Source organism: Mauremys mutica, chromosome 19, assembly GCF_020497125.1.
Source record: "Mauremys mutica isolate MM-2020 ecotype Southern chromosome 19, ASM2049712v1, whole genome shotgun sequence".
Lineage (NCBI taxonomy): Eukaryota > Metazoa > Chordata > Testudines > Geoemydidae > Mauremys > Mauremys mutica.
The window spans coordinates 12,768,520-12,793,179 of NC_059090.1; the positions used below are offsets into that span (position 1 = coordinate 12,768,520).

A 24,660-nucleotide genomic window follows, 5' to 3' on the forward strand; every position below is an offset into this window, starting at 1 on the left:
AGGTTCCCAAATCCATATTTAGACATCTGAACTAGTGGCCTGATTTTTTTCCAAAAAGCTGAATGCACGTCAGCTCCCACTGAAATCAATGTGACTTCCTGGGTACTCATCCTATCCGAAAACCAGGTGCCTACGTATTTATTTATATTTAATGAAATATCAGCCTGCTGTTGGAATCCATCAGGGAATGTGTCTGTATTTATTCACTTATTTTATTTACGTGGTTTGTTCCCCCCTCCTCCCCTCCCCCCAACAGTTAGGCAATGGTGGAAAATATTGAAAAATGTCATTCTTTTCAATATCCTTAGGGCATAGCGAGTGACTTGGATAAGCTTCATTTAAATCATAATCTGCCATTGTATTTCAAATAGTTGAAGATCTGCAGAAGATTTTTCAGTACTTCTAAATTATGTACCTGATTAAGATATGCATGAATTAGATGGCTTGGTTTCTGCGGTTAGAAGATTTTTTTAAGATGTATATATCAACTAGTTTCCGAGTGGATAGGTCTTTGATTAATACCACCCAATGTTCTTATCACACATGAGAAAAGGGAACATAAATTAGAAGCTCATAAATATAGGATTCAAGTTGCCTTTGAAGAACTTTGTTTCAATATGGTTCGCATCAGAATGTCTTTGTTGGCTTTAAAAAAAAATTGGTTTTGGCTAAACTGAAACTAATAGCTATACCACAATATTATAAATTAGTATTTTTATTTTTCTGAAGAGCTACATAAAAGGGGCAGCAGATCTGCAAGGGGTTAATACATATGGTCCAAAAGAAAATGTAATTAGAAAATGAGTTCCCTTTTTAAATCCCTACTATATGTGCACATCAAAGCCATCATAGGAGTAAATTTATGTCTGATAGTGTGGACGGTTTCAATGCACACTGGCAAAATATCATGCTGATTGCTGATTGAAAACAGTTGTTAATTCTCTACTTCACTAAATTCAGAGTGGAAAAACTTTCCTTAATAAAGAACAGATTGAAGAGAACCAAGACCTTACTGTGTGGAAATTAATGGCAGATGCATATACTGGTAGTTAAAATGTTTCATTAGATGTTAATGTCTTGCTGTGTTTTTAATTGTTCAGAAATTAGCCTCTAGAATATTAAAACCATCTGTTTGTTATCATGATGAAACAGAATACTTAAATAGTTATTAATTTTGTGGGCTTTTTTTCCTTGTCTGCAAAACTTTGATCTGTTGAGATTTCAGGGAATGCTGGATGCAGAAGTGAAAAACAATTTTAAAACACCTCAGTGCCAAAATATCTGCATTTGATGCCTGCCACCCATATTTTGCATGCCTGCTTTCTTCCACAAATTATTGTTCTCCAGGGACAAGTTGACATATTTTAGTGCATGGTGGGAGTGTGCCAAAGCTTGCTGAGCCTGTATAATGGTTGATTTAAACTGTAATATGGAACACTCTCACATGCTGATGTTTTATTTTTAGGTCTTGTGGGTCATTTTAAAGACCAAATATTTCCATGCATAGAAGGGATTCAGTGTGGATTCACCAATGAGGGCTTTTAATCTCCTTCAGTACCAAATAGTTACCTTTTATTTCTTTGTGTTAGTCTCTGTTTAAAATAATTAGCAAAAAATGGGGAGTTTACAGGGCCTGATTCAGGTAAACATTCCTGTTCAGGATGGCACATAAGCACATGCTTAACTTTATGCTTAAGTGCTTAAAGTTAAGCATATGCTTATATTCCATCCTGAAGAGAGATGGATTTAATCAAGTCTTAAGTGAATTTCTGTATTGGGGCCATAGTTTCTATGTATTATACTATGCTTTATGAGGAGAGGAATACTGTTCAAAATACATTTTTAAATGTATACACAACATAAAAGTGAAAATTTATTCAATGCCTGATAGTACTTAGAAAGCTATTAACATTATCTTTGCAGTGATTTTTGATCTAAGCAATTTAAATTCTGAAATGCCAGACTGAGGATTAGCTAAACTAACCATAGTTTGATAATCTCCCATTTTATAATTATTTCACCTATCTAAAAATAATGACAACAGAAAGAAAAACAATAATTTCTTAAACTATATATGAGATTTTCAAGAAGTAAAGTCATAATATGATTCTTAAAACTTATGGAAGAGGAATCAAATTATAATTATGACTATGGGGTACATGAATTCAATGGTGAAAAATTACTGTAGAAGCTAAATTTTCAAATTACATTTTACTAGAATATGCACAATTACAGTTAGGTTTCTGTGTGCATTAAACAATTTTAAAATAAAACAATCCACCCCTGCTGAAAATAGAATAATAGAAACAGTTAAATGTTGTCTGGAAAGGACTTTGAGAGATCATCTAGGTCCTACCTCAGTGCAGGGGGCTGGACAAGTATACTTAGACAATCCCTGATCTCCGTTTTATAGTTAGAAAGTTTTTCCTAATATCTAACACAAATCTCCAATGCTTCAGATCGAGCCCATTCTTTCTTGTCCTGCCTTGAGTGGATATGGAGAAAAGTTGATCACAGTCATCTTTTAATAGCCCTTAACATATATTAGGACTGTTAGCAGGTCCCCCCTCAGTAGTCTTTTTTCAGGACTGAAGATGCCCAGTTTTTTTAACCTTTCCTCATAAATCAGGTTTTCTAAATCTTTTATCATTTTTGTTGCTTGTTTTTCTCTGGACTCTCTCTCCAGTTTGTCCACATCTCTCCTAAAGTGTGACACCCAGAACTGGACACAGTACTCAAGCTGAGGCCTTACCGGTGCCAAATAGAATGGAAAAGTACCCCCTGTGACTTACGGCATTCCTGTTAATACCCCTCAGAATATTAGCCTTTTTCACAACTACATCATGCTGTTGATTCATATTCAGTTTGTGATCCACTATAACAACAGATCCCTTTCAGAAGTACTGCTGACTAGCCAGTTATTCTCCATTTTGTAACTCTGCATTTGATTTTTCATTCCTAAGTTGTGCTTTGCACTTTCTTCACTGAATTTCATATTGTTGAATTCAGACCAATTCTCCAATTTGTCAGGATCTTTTTGAATTCTCATCCTTTCCTCCACAGTGCTTGTGACCTCTTCCTATTTGGTGTCATCTGTAAATTTTATAAGCATACCCCTCCAGTTTCTTATCCAAGTCATGAATGAAAATATTGAAAAGTACTGGACCCAGGACTGATCCCTGTGGGATCCCACTAGATACTTCCCTCCAGCTTGACAGCAAATTATTGGCAGCTATTCTTTTAATATGGTCTTTCAACCAGTTTTGCACCCACCTTTATAGTGGTGAAACATGGTGTTTTGTTTGAAGGGGAATAATTTCTATTCACAGACTATGAACCTGCAGGACATCTGAAACCAAATCCCCTCCATCAGTGCTATTGAATACAGATTGTTAGGAATTTCTCAATTAACCTCTTTTTTTTCTTTTTTTTGGTTGGAAAGCCAGTTCATTAAAACTGAAACTTTCAGTGGAAATGTATGAGTTTCAACAAAACTTTCATTAAGGAAGTTTCTCAGGTTCAGGATGGAATGTTTAGAGAGAGACACCAAGACCCACCCCCCCCCCCATAGGAAAGCAAGTAGACTGAATTAAACAGAACAGAGAGTTGGACCTGTCTCCTGCATCCCTCCTTTGTGCCCAAACCACCAGGCTATTGGCTATTTGGGGATGGATGTGTCTTTCTTATTTGGAGTGAAAATTTATCATTTTATCTTGAAATTTCATTCCATTGTAGAACAAAAATTAATTTAGAAACCTCAAATGTTCTTGAAAAACAAAATTCTTGTTTACTAGCCAGCTCCACTATTGAATGGTTTCAAAGGTAAATTGATTCTTGAGCCACATTTAGGTTTGTTGCACTCCTCATCCTTTGCTTCTCTTCTGCGTTTAAAGGCCAGAAGGTTTTACAGTCTTATTCTGGTTGACAACGTTAATAACTGTGCTTGGCTTGCACAACTCCAACATGGTACAGAACGCGATTTTTTTTCTTTTCTCTTTGCCCTTTGTAAAGGGGTTCAGGTTATTAAAATTCTAAGAAATTCTTATTATTGAACTGAATAAACAGTGATGATACACCTGCTTTGTAATACACTTCTAGTAGATATGTGTTAAGTATGTCCTATATTCACAAAACAGATACCACAGCTTCTACTGTACAAACTTCCTCGGTTGCTTTTTTTATATGCATAAACCTTCACCTAGATGCACCATCTTTAAGAGATGAGGGGTTATTCGATCTCTATGTCCATGTAAAGTCCGATTCAGCATACACTGAACTCAGTGGAAAAAATCCAGTTGACTTCTGTATGCATTGGGTTGTGTCCTGACTCCTTGTCTCTGTCGCAGGGGTGGCTCTAGGGATTTTGCCACCCCAAGCATGGCAGGCAGGCTGCCTTCGGCGGTTTGCCTGCGGAGGGTCCGCTGGTCCGCAGGCATGCCTGCGGGAGGTCCACCAAAGCTGCGGGACCAGCGGACCCTCCGCAGGCAAACCGCTGAAGGGGCAGCCTACCTGCCGCCCTCGCGGCGCCGGCAGAGCACCCCCCACAGCTTGCCGCCCCAAGCACGCGCTTGGCGTGCTGCGGCCTGGAGCCGCCCCGGCTCTGTCGAGACTGCCGGCAAAAGGGCTAATAATATCAGCTGGTGCAGTGATTTTGTGGACAACGAAGCTTGCTCTGGACTTGAACTGAGGCAACTAACTTGTCAAATTGATCAAACAGTAAACTCTTTGGTCAGTGCTGACGAAGGCCATGCTCCAAGATGTGCTATGAGATTCCTTGACATTTGCAAATACCAGAAATCATCATTTCCATTGGCAATAATAGTTCAAGGTGAAAGTACAATGCTGTAAAATGTGTTGCATTGTTTCTCATTGTTTGAATTTTTACAATCCAGCTCTAGTCATTACTAAAATGCTTATCCAGAGAAAGGTTTAACAAGACCTGAAGAAGTAAAAACAGTTTTTAGAAGTTCCACTGAAATAAATGTGAAAAAAAATTGAATACACTGTAAGCTGAAATGTCTGACGACAAATGCTCTACCCTTCTTATTTAAAGAAAAAAACCTAAAAGTGCTAAACCTTGCTTATGTAACCCGGGCTTCTGTAATAATTCTGTAATTTCGCTCTTAGAAGTTAGGATTTTGACTATAACAATGAGGCTTAATGTTGCTTCGAATCAAGGAAGAAAGCCTTATATCAGAGACATTTTTATTAATAATAATAATAATAATAATACTTAGCTTTCATCTGAGGATCCGAAAGCCATTTCCAATACTGTTAGCCCCAATTTACTGATGAAAAAACTAAGGTAGAGAAATGTTGAGTGACCTGTCAAAATAACAGGTCAGTGTTTGAATAAGAGTAGAATTCAGGAGTCTTGACAGGTGGTATTCAGGCCCAGGAAGGATCCAGAACTGTGCAGTGGAGACCCACACATACACTTGGGGTATTAGGACTCAGGCAACACCCCACCCACTTCCCCTCACCTCAGCTGCAGGGAGGAGCCAGCCAGCTCATAGGGGCAGAAGCAGCCACAGCAGAAATCTTGGGTCTTCTGGAAATGTGAGGAACTTTCTCCAGTTTTGGCTGGCCTGTCTCTGCCCTGTGCCAAATGGCTGTTTGAGCCAGTCCTCCAGCTCCCCCTTCCTCTGTCTCTTCACTTCAGCTTCATTCCAGCCCTGCCCCTCTTAACCTCTTCTCCCCTGTCCTGCCCCCCTCACTCCTTTCCTTCCCCCCCAACTAAACCCACCCAAAGTAAATAAATCCATGTAGAAATAACATGCCATTTGCTGTCATCATCATCCTCTTCCCCCACCCTGTGTCAGTCTCGTCTACTTAGATTTAGGGCTTGTCTACACAAGAACGGCTACAGCGGCGCAGCTGTAGAGAGCGAGCGCTCTCCTGTCCGCGTACTAAATCCACCTCTGCTATAGGCGGTAGCTATGTGGGCGAGAGACGCTCTCCACCAGCATAGTGCTGTCCACACTGGTGCTTAGGTCAGTGTAACCATTACATAGCTATGGGGTGGCTTTTTCGCTCCCTGAGCTACGTAAGTTATAGCAACATAAATGCTAGCGTGAACAAGCCATTAGATCGAAATGCTTCAGGGCAGGGACTTTCTGCTACTCTGTGTTTGGATAATGCCTAGCGCAATAGGGCCCAGTTCTTGGCTGGCCCTTAGGCACTGCCGCAATAAACATGTCAAATAAAATAATAATAAAAGGCTATTTTGTTCTAGCAGCTTGCCTGTAAAGAAGGGTGGAGTGGATGGTAGATAAGCACTTGACAGCTTGCCATCTAGCAGACGCTAATCCATGTTTAAAGCAATTTAAAGGAGGGTTCCTCCCTTTGCTTTTCTCCTGAGCTATTTTGTGATAACTAACTCCTCCTCTTCATCTCTAAATTCATCTCCACATCAATGACGGTGCTAATGAATTATGATGGTTTAGTCCCTTCCCTTCTGTGCTCCTTCAGTTAGACTCTTCTTTGCCAGGCATTTTAGCTTCCCCTTCTTGCTAACAAATTGAAGCTGGGGTCTATATGATTACTTTTGCTTCTATCATTCAGCATGTGGAAAAATACATATATACAGATATTATAGAATATGAAGTAGTACTCTCTCTTGCCTTCACATTATTAAATTATAAAGAAATACTGTCATCCTAGTCTCTTAGCCAAGTCGTAGAGTGTGAGAAGAGTTATGGCTCCCTTGATAAATTGCAGAGCATTATTAAGTTTTGCTCTTTGGACTGAAAGTATTGGCCTAAAAGGACATCAACCACAGTCACATTGCTCTCGATTGCTGCTTAATTGCTGCTTGTTTGTGTTAGAGATCATGTGGTTTGATTGATCTTGCCCTGCATTTGTCATTATAGTTACAACTTCCTAGTTTTTTTCCTTGTACCTAGACCACAGGATGACTTTTAAATCCTGAATAATTTATGTGACTGGCCAGTTAAATGGCTGAAAATAGTATTATATATTTAAGCCAATAGCTCAACCTTGAAATAATCATTTATGCAACCAAGGCATTAAATATTTATTTGGGCTTATGTTGAAATATGAAATAGCAGAGCTTTTTAAAGCTTTTTTTTAAAGTAAACAATGGCAAACATCCGAGGGTCCATCCATGAATACTGATTTTCCGTCTCCTCTCTATTATTTTTTTCCCCCAATTTTTTAATGATCAGAATTCCATGTTTATGGTTTTCACTAAAAAATGAGCCACCATTCAGCAAGCACATGCTTAACTTTAAGTATGTGAATAGTCTCATTCCATTCTTCTTTTAGATAAAATTCAATGGAGTAGCTCACATACTTAGGTACTTGCTTGAAGACCTTGCTGAGTCAGGAACTTATCACCGATCAGGTGCAGCACAGAAAGCAGAAATACAAGCTTCCCTGCACGTTCCTGCCAGTGGGCGTCAAGAGGAGACCCTCTCTTTTCAGGAGAGGATAGTTCAGTCACTTTCCTGTGCCTATTTAATTTTGGTGTCTACTGAGACTCCCATTTAGTGCTAATTGTGATTAAGTAAAATTTTCAAAAGCATCCAAGTGGCTTAGGAGCCAAAATCCCATCATCTTACCTCGGGACTTGGATACAATTTTCACAAATGTCTGTTACCCGCACTGGTGACATGTACATCTGCATTAGGGATTTGTCTGAGACTCATCAACCTACTCCGCAGAGGCAAGCAGACAGTTCTAAAGCCCTGGTGTCATTAGGCTTTATGACCCTGGCCTGTTTGTTTCTGTGCCATCATGTGATTAATTTTTACCTCCCTAGATCCTTGCATTCCTCCAGTAGCTTGTACATTTCACAGTCAACCAGAGACCAAGCTGTTTCTCCCTAGCGAGTTGTATGTCAGACACTTCTTGCTAAATGGGATGGTATGTCTTTCTCTTCTTTTTCAATATTTTCTATAGCTGTAGATAGACTCTCAGTAAAGGATTTGGGGTTTGCTCATTCTTTGCTGGATAATGCAGCCAAAAAGCTCAACACCTCTGAGAGTGTCAAATACATCTGGAATAGGGTCTCCGGGAAAGTGGTACACCATCACTATAAATACTTAAAGGAAGGGTTGATAAAACTCTAGTGAGAGAGAAGTACAGGATAGTCCTGGAAAATGGCAAATGCTCAGAAATAAGCCTTTCTTGTGTTCTATGTGTTGGTGAAATCTCTGCTATGTGGTGATCCTCTACACGTCTAAATTTTGCATGGCCGAGGACTATAAAGATACTCCTACGTGAAAACCCCCACAACCAACATGGAGAGAATGTGTTGCTATTTACTGAATGTTCACATGCACCTATTAGAAGACCCTGTTCACGTTGCAATGAGCTTACAGTTGAGTTTGGGCGCACACACAAGATAAACAGATAGCATGTCTATGGGCAAGATTACCAGCAGATGTAAACTGACATTGCTCTATTAAAACAGATACAGAACCCAAGTCTATATGGATATAGATACATATAAAAAATACACACAACAATTGACAATACACATGTGAGGTGCTAGAGTAAATTCACAGTATTTGGTGAGGGATTTGAAGGAAGACAACAAGGAGTTTGGCACATTAAGCAGAAGGAGAGATGCTGGTGGAAGAGATGGAATAGAAAAAGGTTCAACAAATGAGACTGTGAGAAGTATTTAAAGGAGGAGAAAGATTCTATCCTGATCCTCACAACTTTGGTTGGCTCCTTGCAGCTGGGTTGGACCTTAGTAATCTTTTCTGGCCCGCTGTCTGAGATTCTGTGACTTTTAGAAGCTGGTTGGAGAGAGTGATGGGTATAATTGAGTGCTTTGCAAGACTGTAATTGTAAAGGCCATATTTCTCACTGTGCAACCATCAAAATGCAAAGGGTCAGAAAAAAGTCTTTTTCCTTTGCAATTCAGCTTTTAAAGTATACTGAAATATGCTTCATTTATTACAATTGCCAGCAGCTTTCTGTTTCATATCTTTGTTTTAACAGGTGCCAGAGTACCGAGCAAATCTTTTACACTTTATATGTTGCATGTAGTATGTATGAGTCTAAGGGCTGGTCTACATTGTGGGGGGTTCGATCTAAGATACACAACTTCAGCTAAGCTATTCGTGTAGCTGAAGTCGAAGTATCTTCGTTCGACTTACCTGGCAAGTCGGCCGCGGCGGCTCCTCTGTCAACTCTGTTTACTCTTCCTGCCGAGGTGGAGTACGGGTGTTGATTCGGGGATTGAGTTATCGCATCTAGATGAGACGCGATAAATCGATCCCCGATAGATTGATTACTACCCGCCGATGCGGCAGGTAGTGTAGACGTGGCCTAAGACTCCATTTCAAGGTGTTTAACCCAGGTTTATCTTTGATTTCTGTATAAACAATTACAGAAAAGAAAAAAAACAAAACAAAAAATGGGCTCCATTCTCTATGAACTTAGATAAAATAGAGCTACTTCAAAGCATCTTTGCCTGGACATATACAAATGCATATCAAACCAGATAATGAAGGGAAAAAGTCAGAAGGAATGCATGCCAGCTCCTGTTGTTTGCTGTTATGGTTGTTTTTTTAAGGCAAGTGCACCATTTAACCTAGCTCCTGACTTCTGCTGCTGTCACTGTAAGAAGAACACAATCAGAACACTTAATCCACCTTTTTTACTTGGCTTCTCAGTATAACAATAGCAGAGAGAGACAAATTTTCTGCTGGTGTAAATAGATGAATCTCCATTGATTTCAATGTAGTTTTGCACCCCAAACCTTACTTATCAAGCAAGAGCAACTCAGATCAGGCCAAAAGGGAACTGGAAATGACAATTATTTTAATCTACAAACATAGTCACTTCTGTTGTATGATTCTGTATCCATTTGATATTGTTTTATAGCTATGGTGACAACCTCAATTAGATTTACTTACATTATTTTGGGGATGGAGGAAGGAAAACTATTTGTATATACATATTCTTGTAATTTTTTCAGTAAAAGGAGTTTGGAGAAGGGGGAGATGGGGCGGCTCTATGCATTTTGCTGCCCCAAGCACGTCAGTCAGGCTGCCTTCGGCGGCATGTCTGCAGCCGGTCTGCCAGTCCAGCGCCTTTGACGTACCCCCAGGCATGCTGCTGAAGGCAGCCTGACTGCCTTCCTCACGGGTCGCCCCCCCGTGGCTTGCTGCCCCAGACACGTGCTTGGTGCACTGGTGCCTGGAGCCGCCCTTGGGGGGAGAAACTACTTAAATAATACTCCAACAAAAATCAGGAATGGAACACAGTAAGAGATGAAATCTTCACTTTGATTATTAAATTGAATTTTGTGTATTTGTTTAAATCATCAATTTTTAAGCCTGCTGATCAGAGGCTTTTGGAAACTTCGTTTTTCCTCCTCCTAGCACATGACGATCGATCACCTCAGAGCATGTGGTGACACCACTAGCAGAAAATGTATTGGCAAAGCCTTCCAGGGCATCAAAAATGGCAACATTACAGTCATCCACATGTGATAATTATGTTGAGCCTGGTCTCCTGTTGTAACCAGACTGTTCCTGTCCTGACAGATGCTGATGAATAAAGCATGAATCCACATTACGACCTTCCCAGCTATTCTCCTTATGATCAGAAGAAGAGGATTTTCATTTCATGGCTAGGCTGGTGATCTAGTGGAAGCTTGGGGGATCCAGTGGGGTTGGGTCCATGTGTGAGCCCAGGAACTCTTGCTCATTCCCCTGGCTCACTTGAAGTAAAGCCTCTTGGGATCCCAAATAAGGAAAAACTACAAAATAACGTCTTGAAAATGCCTGAGTGCTGCTTGTGACCAAAGCTCGCATGATCAGCGTCTTGCTTGAGCGTAGGCTATTGCTGTGGGCCCCCAAAGAAGGGTGCAACCATGTCCTTGGATGTGGTGCTCACTACGGTTATGATCTCAGTGAAAACACGCTGCTGTAGTGCACTTGGCATTTGGCTATATCTTTGGAGACCTGCTGGAAATATCAGGCAGGTGTGGAATGCACTTGTAATGGAAACTTACACTCGGAGACGCAGGACACCAGTGCCCCATGAGCTGTGTTCGCTGCATGATGGCATCTGGGGTGGAATTCTAGGTGTTGGTTCTTAACCCCACACGGTACTAAATGGTTTGTGCTCCAGAGCCCTAAGAGGCCGCCTCTTTCTCCTGCCTGAACTCAGCGCCTGAGCTGCAGCGCCGCAGGCCTAAATGGAAAGGGAACTGCCAGCCGGGTATTCTCTGTGAAGTTCCCCGACTATGGAACACACTTCCAGCCTCTTGATCAGCCAGAGCCAGATTTGTTATCTCAAGGATTTAGTGCATGGCTGACCTGTTTTTTGTTTTCTTGCCAAGCGTGTCTGGAAGGAGCATCTCAATTAGTGGCTCTTAAACTTCTGTATTGGTGACCCCTTTCACGCAGCAATCCTATGAGTGTGACCCCCTTCGAAATTACTTTTTTTAAAATGTTTAACACTATTATAGATGCTGGAGGCAAAGCAGGGTTTGGGGGTGGAGGCTGAGAGCTCACGACCCCTCTCCCCCGTGTAATTACATCCCAGTTTGAGAACCCCATGTCTAGATGGTCTTGGGGGTAGCATGTGAATTTATTATTTATTTTTGTATTACAGTAGCACAGAGAGCCAGACTTGTTTTATGTAGGGACAGATATTATTGTTGGCCTTTAACAAATAATAATAATCAGGACAAAGTATTGCTAATTGAATGTATACATATCCATTTTATTCAACAGACAGTGTTTGCCCAGCTAGAAGATGGAGCACAAAGAGTTTTGGATTCTTTTGTCCTTACGAAAACTGTGTAAATAAAGAGTGACAGGCAGAAACGAGAGCCTAATTTCACTCCTTGCAGGCAGGTTATTCTATCCCTTGGGAAGCAGGTGTCCTCTTCTAAGGCTCTGGGAAAGGCTTAGCTTGCTGAGTGCACTATAATGGGTAGAAGTGTTGTTATTCCTAGTTTAAAAGTACAATGTAGTGAAATAATCCTTTAATTCCATATGATGCAGAAACTCAGGCACTTCGGGACTATACCATAGTCTAGATGTAGAGCTGTCAAATGGTATGGGGTGGCAATAAAGAAACAAAAAAATAGCTCAGAAGAGCAGCATGAGGGTGTTTTTGACACATTCCATAAGCTCTGTGAAAAAGGCTTTCACTTAATTCTCCGTAGATTTATTTACTTTGCTTTTCATTACCTACTAATCACCCATCAGCATTATGGAATTATATAAAGTGGCTTAGGCCCAGATTTTTAAAACTATTTGGGGGAGTGGGGGGTTCAGTGCCACAACACCTACAGATTTGGGAGCCTAAATCTCTTTTTTTCATTTAGGCACTTAGGGGCCTAAATTCCATCAAGTCCATTTAGATTTAGATTCACAAGTGCCTAAATCCATTTGGGAAAAGAGATTTAGGCTCCACATTTGATTAGGCACAGTGGCACTGAGCACTGGGATGCTTAAATACCTTTAAAAACCTCTGCCTAAGGGAGCCACCACAATAGACTGGTGACTTCCTAGGATGTTGCTATCTGTTCTTTGGCCCGCTCATTCTTTCTGCCTCCTCCGCTATCGTAATTATCTCCCTTCTCCCAGAGAATTATCTCCCTTCTCCCATTGTTCTGCCCAGAGGCAAAGAAACCAACATGGATCCATGTTTTTATGAGTTTTCCTGAATAATATTTTATGGTTTGCCCTCGTGTCCATGCATCATTTCTGAGATGCCTGACTAATATAGTATCTACAGTCCTGTGCCTCTAAATAAATAAATAAAGGCTGTGCAATTAGGTCAAATTTTGCCTTTAATGTATATCAACCTTTATCTTCAACAGAAATCTAGTAGATAAGCTCTGCATTATGCAGTATATTTAACTCTTTGTGGGTAATGTTGGGTATTTAGGTTGCTCTTTGACTCTCATGGATTTAAGTGCCCCATTATCTCATAGGTGTGCACACAACAGAACATGTTCATGATGCTTGCATGCAAAAATCCCTTCACACCCAGAATCTCCTTTGTGTTTCTATGTCATCCAGCATTATTTGCAATCCTTTCCTCTTCTGTTTCTCCAGCACTTATTACAGTGTCACGAAGAGCAAGCGGTTGTACATTTCTCTCCATGTATTCATTTTGGAAACTATAGGTTTATTCAGAAACCTAGTAATTTTTGGTCAGTTTCTTTGTGATTTGACCGTGCGTTCAAACCTCAACTAATCTCTCTGTTTTTCTCTCATCTATTGATACAGTAACTAACTGACACTGTCAGACCGCCCTTGCTGAGAGCCAGACTCAATATCTCTATAACTCCCTGCGTGCCCTTCAGCAGTTTCCTCTCTGCATGTTCCTTACACTAAGCTCCACAGTAGCTCATGTCTTTCTTATCATATTTCTGATTCTGCTGACAAGCAGCTCGATGCTTTGACCAAACCTAAGTTCTCTTAAGATAATATCTTTAGAATGTGCAGATGGGAACTCAGGGATGGGTGGGAGGGGACCAACAACAAAAAAACAGATGGGTGTGCTGGTTTTTTTTTGTTTTTTTTTTCATTTTAAGCATGACATTTCCTCAAGCATTTATGTGAGTGTGCAGGTATATTACTTGTATTACAGGATCACTGTTCTGGGTACTGTACAGACACATAGTAAGAGACAGTCCTTTCTCCAAAGATCTTATAGTCTAAATAGTAGACCAGGCAGAAAGGGTGGGAGAAAAGATGTGATGGTATCCTCGTTTGGCAGAGAGATGAGAGGCACGGACAATTTAAGGACAGCCAGGAAGTCTGTATGATGTAGAAATTGAACCCAGATCTCTTTGAGTCTCAGTCCAGTGCCTTAACCAGGGCCGCCCAGAGGGGGGGCAAAGGGGGCAATTTGCCCCGGGCTCCGCAGGGGCCCCCAAGAGAACAGCGGAGGCTCCTGCCTCCGCCCCTCTCCTGGAGCCTCAGCGCATCAAGCGCTGAGTCTCCGCCGGGGCCCCTGAGCCCCGCCCCGCTCCGAGCCGCGTGGTCAGGGGGCGGGGCTGGGAGCTCCGGGCTGGGCTCTGCTCCCTCCGCTCGGCGTGGAGCTCCCAGCCCCGCCCCCTCACTACGCGGCTCTGAGCGGGACGGAGCTCAGGCCCCGCCGGCCACACGCTGCGGCTGTTCCGGCGAGGCGCTGAGACTCCGGGCGAGGAGGGAGCCGGGGGTAAGAGGCTGGGGCCGGGGCGGGGGGGAAGCGGGACCTGCCGCCGAAGCGCAGCCCGGTCTTCGGCGGCGGGGGGCCCTTCCGTTCCGGGACCCGCCGCCGAAGTGCCCTGAAGACCCGTGGCGGGGACCCCCCGCCGCCGAATTACCGCCGAAGACCGAGCTGCACTTCAGCGGCGGGTCCCGCTTCGGCGGTAATTCGGCGGCGGGGGGCTCCCGCCGCGGGTCTTCGGGGCACTTCGGCGGCGGGTCCCGGAACGGAAGGGCCCCCCGCCGCCGAAGACCCCGGGCCCCCGGAATCCTCTGGGCGGCCCTGGCCTTAACCACAAGACCTCTCTCTCTCTTTTTTCTAATCTTTCTTCTCATTTATTTTTCTTTCATTACGAGTTATTTTGAATAGAAAAATGCGGGTACCTGGGGGGAAGGGAGATTTAATATCTGACCTTCATTACTAACGCCTTAGTTACTGACGACACTAAACATCACCAACAGGAAAGTTTTAAAATGGCAAATGTGTTTTCCAACACGTGATCCCCATGTTACTCATCTTGGGCAAATAGAACTAGAGTGCTCACTTTCACTTTCTGTGTGTATTCAGTCTCACTTTCTGGTGTCTGTACACTAGCACAATTCTGTGTTACTTAGGTTGCTAACAGTGCAGGAGTATGATTACATTGTGAAACAATCCCAAGTCCTCATGGCCGGCATTTGTGGATCATGAAAGCATTTGTTAGATTTTGTAAAAACTCACATGGCCATATTCTGAAGTGCGGCTAAGGAGCCAAAAGATGCTAGTTGCAAACCCTTGCCCGATCCTTGACCAGCTCAGCAGCAGGCTAGGTTCCCAGTGTTGTTTAGTCTGGAGGCTGCTGTAAACTGTGTGCTAGCTGTCACTGGCCTGCAGTGGGAATTATTGTAGAAGAGACTCACACAGTGGGCCCTTCTCCCTGGCTCTGTCCCCTGCACTAGATCCCAGGAGAGGAATGGTATAGGATCAGTCGTAGTTCCTGTGTGCCACCTAACTATTGACTAGGCTGTTTTGTGCTAGCAGAGCAGTGCTCCAAGCTTATCCAGAATGCATGTGTGGCGGATATAATAGGCCAGGGGAGGCTAAGCCTCCCCTGGCGCAGTCGCTGCCACCCTGCTGCTGGATGCCTGGGTTGTGGTGGCCCTGCCTGCACTCTGCCTCTTCCTGTCCATGCTTCACCCTTTCCCCAAGGCCTCACTGCCTCGCTGAGTCTCTCTCCACTCCACACACACCCCCACAGAGGTCCCTGCCACTTGCTGTGTCCCTCCTCTCCTGTACTGCCGCGAGGCTCCCCCCACCTGCCATATCCCTCCTCTCCTCCATCCCCCTCCCCCGTGAGGTCCCTGCTTGCCCTCTCCCTGTGGGCAGTGGAGGCCTCGCGGGGAAGAGATGGGAGGAAAGGAGGGATGCGGGGAGGAGAGGGGAGTAAAGGAGGGATGCAGCAAGTGGGCTGAGTAGGGAGGGGGCGGGGCCTGGGGTAGAAGAGGCGGGGCTGCGGGCAGAAGTGGGCCCGGGAACTAACCTCCCACAGGGGAAGGTTCACCCGCCGCCCATGCCAGAATAGCTGAGGATCTAACCTTTTATTTGCAGTCCGTTTTACTAGGGTTATGTTGTTGCAGTCTCTCTTGAACTTTGACCAGCTGAATCTATGTGAATAGACTGTAGTGAGAGATTGCTTGTCCATTCAAACTGTCCTCACATGCATGGGCATGTGTAAGTTTAAGTGTCTTTAAAGAAGGTATTGGGCCAATTTTTATATTTTTTTTAGTACGGTACAGTTTGATACTTTCTTATTCCTTTTTGGAATAAAAGGGAAACCCACAGCAGTCTGGCACCAGAAAATCTCTGCTTGGAAAAACAAAGGAAAATGTGGAAAAATGAGAAATTTTAACCTGGACTTGCCTCTGAGTTTGCTCTACAGTCTACACAATTCACTTTGTTCGTCCTGAGTTCTGGGCTCAGATATCTCAGCCATATCCTCTGACTTTCTGTAAATTGTGTCTGGAAAAATGACACCTGCTGGGCTTCTCTTCTCTCCCTGTAACTAGCTGGAACTCACCACCTAATGGGAGAACTATAAAAATGAGCAGTGCTGATAGCTAATTCTTGAAAGCTGTGCACCAAATAAATCAAGTTTCTGCTGAGTCCTGCAGTGATGGGAGTTTGTTAGGTCTTCAGCAAGAGTAACGAAAACAATGATCAAAAATTTCCTGGCTGGGTATTAAAGATGGTTAACCAGCATAATTAGATCAGCATCTCAATGACTGAAGGACCTATTGACCATACAATCTGGCACAGAAAAAAGATGGCTTCCTGCAACAATGAAAAAATGCTGCTGCTTTTATTACTGGGTTTTATATTCACACTGTTTTGGGTTTTTATTTTAAGCTATTCTGTACATTTTCTTCTCTGTGAAGAGAACTAAGTGCAGGAGCTGAAAGAGGAAAGCTGCTGATATAGTTAGAAGCGCTGATTAAATAGTGAGACAGGAAAATATTTATTAAATAAAATAGATATTGAAAACTCTGGTATAAAAATATGTGAAAAACTGCTGCTAAAAAAAAAAAAATCTTCAAGCCTCAATAACAGTAGGAGTTTTTCCACCACCGAGCAGTTGTTGACACAATACCGAGTCAGTGAAAGTAGATCTATTTTCCTGAGGCTGGTTGAATTTTAAAGCTGGGGCCATAACATTACAGTACATCTTGGTCATAGATAAGATCTATGAATTATATATGACGGATTAGACCTCTTGAATTAGTTATGACCCCAAAAACAGATCCATTAGATCGGTCTGATAAGACATTACGTTTGCAATAATGTTCTGTTTAGCTGAGACTTTATGGCTTAGCCATGGTACTTACTTTAGTTAGGATAATATGTTATAAACATTTATCTCAGCTTTTTTCTTTTCCTTTTTTTTAATTTTTCAGCTGCTAGAGCAGGGGTGGGCAACCTACGGCCCGTGGGCTGGATCCGGCCTGCAAGCCGTTTTAAGTTGCCCCGTGAGCTCCCGCTGGGGAACAGGGTCTGGGGCTTGCCCTGCTCTGGTGCTCCAGCTGGCGCACCGAGTCGAGGGCTGCACCATGCGGTTCCCGGAAGCCGCGGCATGGCCCCAATCCAGGGTGCAGCATCGGGGTCTGCACCATGCAGCTCCCAGAAGCAGCTGCATGGCCCCGCTCCGGCACTCTAGCAGGGTCGGGGGCTGCTCCACGCGAAGGGACATGCTGCTCCAGGAGCTGAGGTAATTGCCACTTGGAGCCTGCACCCCTGAGCCTCTCCCCAAGCCCCAGCCCAAGCCGCAGCCCTGATCCCCCTCCCACTCGCCAAACCCCTCAATCCCAGCCTGGAGCACCCTCCTGTATCCCAAACCTCTCATCCCCAGCCCCACCCCTGAGTCCTCACCCCCAACCAGAGCCCTTACCCCCCTCCCACAGCCCAACCACAATTTTATGAGCATTCATGGCCTGCCATACAATTTCTATTCCCTGATGTGGCCCCCAGGCCAAAAAGTTTGCCCACCCCTGTGCTAGAGGGACCCAAGAGCTTCCTTTTTTTAGCCAATGCAAAGAGATTGAGCATATGGTAAGGCAGGAACTGTGGATATTGGGGAGGTCTGACAGAGCTTCTGGAACATTCATCTCTTATGTGCATCCATCCTTGCTTCAGCTAAGTGTTTTTCCACAGAGAACTCTAGCCGCTACCGCACACTGATTGAGAGCATTTCTGGCCTTCAGAGCCCAGCTAGCTTGTCTTTAGAGGATATGAAATAATTTCTTCTTTGTGGGTAGGGATTATGGAAAGTTTTTTTTCCCCCCTAATTCTCCTTCTCCCCTCAGTCCCATAAACCTCAGTCTGCGCAGACACAGTCACGAGGGCACCGCTGTTCCCAACCCATTCAGTCTACGTTCCATTGTAAAGAGTGTGATGTGGAGTATCTCAACTGAGTGAAATCATGGTAGCTATGTGCATTTCCACTCCCTGAGGATCTGCCCCCAAAACTTCCTCACAGGTCTAGCAGTTTGGTTCATGAGGGGATACCACAGGCCTATTAAATGATTGCACACAAGCCACCCGATTGGTAGTGGGCTGTGGTACAAATAAGTGAGCCGTAGGTGACTGCTGAAAAGGTTCTGAATTTCCTATGATAAATGTGGATGCTGCGCGTTTATATTTTAAATCGTCTGTGAATAGGGTTGCCGGGTGTCCAGTTGGTGGCGCAGCGGGGCTAAGACATGCTCCCTACCTGGCTCTGTGCAGCTCCCGGGAAGCTACCTGCACATCTCTCCAGCGTGGGGGCACCCACAGGGGCTCTGCACGCTGCCCCCACCCCAAGTGCTGGCTCGCAGCTCCCATTGGCTGGGAATCGCAGTGGGCAGGTGCAGTGTGCAGAGCCCCCATGGCCGCCCTTCCCCTTAAGAGCCGGAGGGACATGCCGGCCGTCTTTCCCGGGAGCTGCTTGAGGTAAGCACCATCCAGAGCCCTCACCCCCTCACGTGGCCCTGCCTCAGCCCTGAGCCCCCTCCCACACCCGAACTCCCTCCTGGAGCCTACACCCACCCCCCCAGCCTGGAGCTCCCTCCTGCACTCTGGACCCACCCCAGAGCCCTCACCCGTCCCATACCCCAACCATCTGTCCCAGCCCAGTGAAAATGAATGAGCGAGGGTGGGGGAGAGTGAGTGACAGAAGGAGTGAGTGGGGGCAGAGCCTCGGAGAAGGGGCATGACCTCAGGAAAGGGGCAGGGCAAGGGTATTAGATTTTCTGCAGTTTGAAAGTTGGCAACCGTATCTGTGAAGGACTGTTTAAGAGCAATGTCCAGCTCTAAAATAGCACCTTTCAGCCAAGGGTCTCAAAGCACTTTTAAAGCAGATAAAGTATCATTATCCCCATTTAACAGTTGAGGAAATTAAGGCACAGGGGTGAAGTGATTCATTTAAGATTACGTACTAGGGCATTGGCAGAGCTGGGCATTGGCATAGATACCAGGTGCCTTCCCCCTCTCTCCCCAGTCCACTGGACTACCTTTCTTTTAGCAAGAGCAAAATACATTCTTCTAGTGTCTTGGGGTATGAGCTTCTTGAAGTGCATACCTTTAAAGGAGTTTAAATAAACTGTCTGTGTAGAAAACCAGTTGTCTCAGAATACAGCTGAAGAGAAGGTGAAATTGAAGGTGAGTTGCCTTCATAGCAGGAAATACAAGTTGCAGAGTGCCTACTTTTCCTAGCAGTTTGTTCTTGACCAAATTCTGTGGGGGGGAGTGGGAGAGAAGGGGAATAGTGACAATCTACAACTAGGGCACAAGTTCCAAGATGCTTCATGCATTCAGGTGGTAAACCCATGAGGGGAGGAGAAGAGAGTAAGTGTGGGTGTGGGTGAGAGTCCGTGTGTACGTTTGCTGGGAAAAGCTTGCAGCATGCTTTGTAGGGCAAATAGATCAGAAATAAAAAAGTGAATAACGTAAAAGAATAAGAGCTTGGATTGGTCGACAAGATGTAGTTCTGTGAACGGAGACATTTTGGTTTCTACTGCTGAAACTGATAGGAGCTGGAAATGCTGTGGTTCTCAGCTCCTATATGGACAAGACAGAACAGGAGTGTTCGTAGATACTCCAGAAAGCACAGTGAAACAGTGGAGAACTCCTTGGACAGATTTATAAATATTTGTGCTCAGAGGATAATTCACAATAAAGAATGTATCCAAGCACTTTTGAAAATCCCATTTTTAGCTTTTGTTTTGCTATTCATGGAATACCTGTGAGCAGATCACAATCGCCTTGAATTTATTCATTAGTAGAAAGAATTAGATGAGTAGTTTTGCTAATAATTTATCGTTGATTCTGCATACCTCTATGCCAATATTTGGTATTCATTCTTGAACTGTTGCAAGGTTGTGATTTGTTCTGATAAATCCCAATGTATTCTTCCTACGTGCACTTCTGGTGCAAAATACTCTGATATGTTAATTTAAAATTCAGTTTCCATATATACTCACGGCTTTGAAATTTGTCTTCTACAAATATTCATGCCAGTAGAACCCAGTCACACACATGTTCACAGAAAATAATGCAAAAGGGCAGAAGCAAATTATTTCATAAAATCGAGCAAATGGTAGTGAAATGTAGATAAATAGAAACATGTTTTGTCAGTATTCACTCAGTTCTACTAATTATATCATGTTTAGACAGCAGTCTAGCTGCATTAATACTCTGAGTGTTTAACTTGTACAATCTACAGCACCCGAAGGCAGTGTGTGTTCTCAGACACACAGAAAGAACGGGGACTTTTTTAACCTCCAAGGTTTATCATTTATAAATTCATTTGAAACACAAGAAAAATATGGAAGCTAACAAATAGATCATGTTGGTCTATGAATATATAGAACAGCCAAGACGCTTATATGGAACTAAGTAAAGAATTTAGGCTCCAATCCTCCAAAACATCCCCACAGTGAAGATCATGACCTCTCTAAAGTGTCTTCAGTTGATCTTAGATCCTCAGTTGACCTTACTAAATTAGGCATTGATGGTGTACATGCTTAGTTGGTGGGGGGGGCGGTAACTTTATGAAAACAAGCAGTCTCAGTGGTGCAAGTAACTTTATTTTTGTGGCTCAATGTTTTCAGGTTTAAAGACTTAAATTGTAAGTTCTTTGGGACAGGGACCTTGTTTGCTTGTATTTCAGCAAACTGACACTCTAGACATTCATGTGCAATTGTGATGCCACTTGGAGTAGGTCTGTGATTGTAAGAAACCTGTGGATGCTGAGGCTGGATCTTGCCCTTGCGGTACTACAGGTGCCACAGTAGTGTTGCTAAGGAGTAACATCAGAGAGGAATAGTTATTTGAACCAATCTAAACTTCTGCTTTTTGTATGTGCTCTGTCTATCTTCTGCAGCTCAAGCCAGGTCAGAACAGTTGCCGAGACAGTGACAGTGAAAGTGCCAGTGGAGAATCGAAAGGATTCCATCGGAGCAGCTCTCGGGAAAGACTCAGTGACGTAAGTAAAACTCCTGAGGCCAAATACTGCCCTGAGTTGCATCCTTTTTTTTGAAGGGTGTAAATCAGGGTAGAATTTGCTGCTAAACTCCTCCTGCCTACCTCACTGGTGGGGTGTGGCTCTCCTGCCCCCTCATGGGATGGACTTCTTCTAAATTTAGTAACTGTCTCTATTTGTGTGTAGGGGGTCACTCGCTTGCAGCCAGTTGAAAGAAAAGAATTAATTACTTTGTTACATTGCAATGAACTAGACAGTTGTAGCCTCTATAATATTGGTAGGTTGGTATCTTAGACCACAGTGACATGTGCCCAAGATTCAAGCTCCTGAACAACAACAATATCAGGATTAACAGGGGGAGAACCACCATGATAAATATCGACAGATTTGGAGACTCTGGGAGTACGTGAGAAAAAGTGACCACAAAGTAGTAGACTCACAAGTTGTCAAATGTCCTTTTATTAACAATTTCATTAAGCAGATAAATGACGCCACAACTACTGCAAATACTCAGATAGAGATAAACCATACGTTGTCCAGCATCAATGATTTCATACTCCCATCCCCTGGGGAAACATAGAAAGGAATAGGATAATTATCAGATGGCCACCCCTGGTAGGTGTCTCCTAATATGCTTCCCCGGCTAGGCAACAGCTTTTATCCTGGTTTTCTTTTATGCCCACTACGCTCATGCATATACATTAAAGTGACATCTCCTCTTTCTTGATTTGTACTTCAGCAACCCATGAATTTTAGGGTGACCCATCTCTCATAGGCTATCCCCTTCATTCCCCTTGTTCCCATTAACATCTACATCAATGAGTTACTGTAGCAACTTGAGGTTATTACAGAGTCGCCTGAAATGTCGGGCATCTTGTGGTATTAACTGGTACGTTGTGGCAGATTTTTCCCATTTATTGCTGCATAGTTCCAGAGCAGCAGCATTCAAAGCCATCTTTTACTGTAATCTTAACATTTACTGATACAGGATTCTGTCTCAGTTATCTAGTCATGCCAACTTGCTTGAGGCCTCTGTGGCTTTCTGTGGACAAATTACAGACCTAAAGCCTACATGCCATGCATTAGTTTTATTTTACTTACATACATAATACACACTCATCAGTGATACATACTGATACTTTAACAGTGAAACTCAGATCTAATCTGTTACCCGTAGATTGATTATGTATAATTAGCTACACAGTGAACGCTAGTTTGATAAGTACGGTAGGCTCTTACCCAGGACGGGAAGGGGAGGAATGTATTTACTGTAGCGAATTTCATACTTGCAAAAGGTGTTGGGGAACTGGAGAAACTCAAGTCATTTTTATTCACTGAACAGGTATAACATGGCTAACAGGTATAACATGCACAAGTTTTGCCTCCACTGCTTGGCCAAACTTCCTGTTGAAGGAGCCAGTACTAGTGATGAGAAGGTATCTCCATGCAAAAAATAAAGCTTTCTTCCTCTCTCTGTTGCAGAGTATTAACCATTCACCGATTAAACTATGCATCAGTTATTCAACCAATGCCTAGAATGAGAGTAGACACATTCTGGGAACAAAATGGACCTTCTTTTGCTGTAATTAGATCATCTATCCCAGGGGTGGATTTAAAAAAAAAATACAATGGCTCATCTATAGGACATTTGATGGGTCAGATCCTCAGCTGGTTTAATTCATCATCATTTCACCAGACCCCCTCCATCTGAAGGTCTGGTCCTATATCTCTAGTGCATAATAAATGATACCCAAGACTCAGAAATAGGTCTTCAAATTTGGAAGACAGGTAACATAGGGTGGCTTGCACAGATGAGATCAAGTTGAGCAGAAATGAAACTGAGAAAAGCAGAACTTTTTTAAACCCATTTTCTTGGCAAATTTAAGCCTCAAGGTACAGAGCTAGTTCTGGCTGCCCTGTGCAGTACTTCTGGAATAGCCTCCTAAACTGCTGGTGTGACGGTATGAAACCTTCTCCATCTTTCTCTCTCCTTTGCGCCATTATTTTAGAGGCCCATCCCTCCCTTAGACTCAACCTTCATGGATGGCCCTATGTTAGTTTTAAAGCCTGCCCTTTATAGCCGTAGGGTGAGGCTATCATCAGTGCAATAAGATACCATCAAAGGAGAGGCAGTTGACTTCAGCAAGTAATTTGAGATTTTCCATTGACTTAGATCTTTGGCAACACTCATTGTACTTCACTGTTGTAGTCGTGGTTGTGTCATGTGCCTGCACTGCAGCTTGGGGCTGATCGGAATATTTTACATTTGCATAACATCATCTATGCAAGCCTTGCAATGTACTAAAGATGGGGACCCCAGGACCGAGACTTGTCGAATGCCTCACAGCAAGTCAGTACCAGAGCTGGGAGTAGACCCCAGTGCTCCTGATTCCAGTCCCCTAGTTTTACAGACATGCATCCTGTGTCCCCTGGCAATACATTGTCTTCAACCTCACAATGCAGATAATGGAAAGGAGGGAAACACTTTTCATTCCCATTAGACACCCAAGAGATCACATGAGGATTACATTATCAGTGAGCGGGGATCTCAGCAATAATCTGATTAATATATATTTTTATTTCTTTTGCCTAAGTTGATAGCAAGCCCTGTCATGCTTTGATAACATAACACAGTTGAAACTTGCCTTTTCAAGAGACCCCTGGATCGCTGTCCAGTGCTGCCAGTTCAGCTAAGACTTAAGAAGCATGCATGAGATGGATATCTTGTTATCTGGGCCTGCGGTGGCCTCCAGCCTTTTTCGGATTCTTTCAGTTATGAAAAGTAAATATCCTTGTACATTTCCTTCTCAGGCTACAGCAGAAACCTTGTTTTTTTTAAAAGATGGATTCCCAGATAACAGCTCTGATAGTTTTACTTCCAGCTCCGTGAGAGCCCATCTTGAATTGCATTATTTCAAACAAACAAGGTTTGAGAGCTTAATAGTGTTATTTTAAAATAATACATTTTTAAAAGGTGCAGGCTGTCTGCATCTTATTTGCCAACACTGATTGTCCTGAAAAGAACAATAGATGAGACTAAGATCTCTCTTTCTCTCTGCAGAATTTTCTCTAACATAGACACTTTTCACCTGGGAAAAATACACAAAGAGATTGTGTACTCAGTGGGAAATATGGGTAAAATTTAAAATATCTCATTGAGATTAGCCCACAGGTCAGAAAAGTAAATCTTGGACTCTCAACATGATGAATTTCTACTGTGGTAGTCATACAAGCTAGAACAGTATGCATGGTTCCTGCACAAAGATGTATAATGAAGGGAATGCATATATTTTAGATGGATAATCCGTTTTCAAATCTCCGGTTGTAAGTAAGCTGTTGATATAGAAATGTTAACTTCATGAGCTTTAATGAGAAACCTAAGTGATAGCCCAGTGACAGATGCAGAAAGAGGGAGATAGTATAATCAATTACCAGTTGCAAACTCACTTGTCAGTGGCATCATTCCCTCT

At 43.2% G+C, this 24,660-nt stretch overlaps 1 protein-coding gene across 15 annotated transcripts in view; it reads left to right on the plus strand.

Annotated features, from left to right (window-relative positions):
• The window catches only part of AUTS2 (activator of transcription and developmental regulator AUTS2), a 1,197,597-nt gene that overhangs the window by 678,094 nt on the left and 494,843 nt on the right, over positions 1 to 24,660 (plus strand). For all 15 annotated transcript variants that reach the window (XM_044993664.1, XM_044993662.1, XM_044993666.1 and 12 more), the window contains one exon: positions 21,092 to 21,193. In XM_044993664.1, coding sequence (XP_044849599.1) covers positions 21,092 to 21,193 — 102 coding nt within the window. The remainder of the gene's footprint in view (positions 1 to 21,091; positions 21,194 to 24,660) is intronic.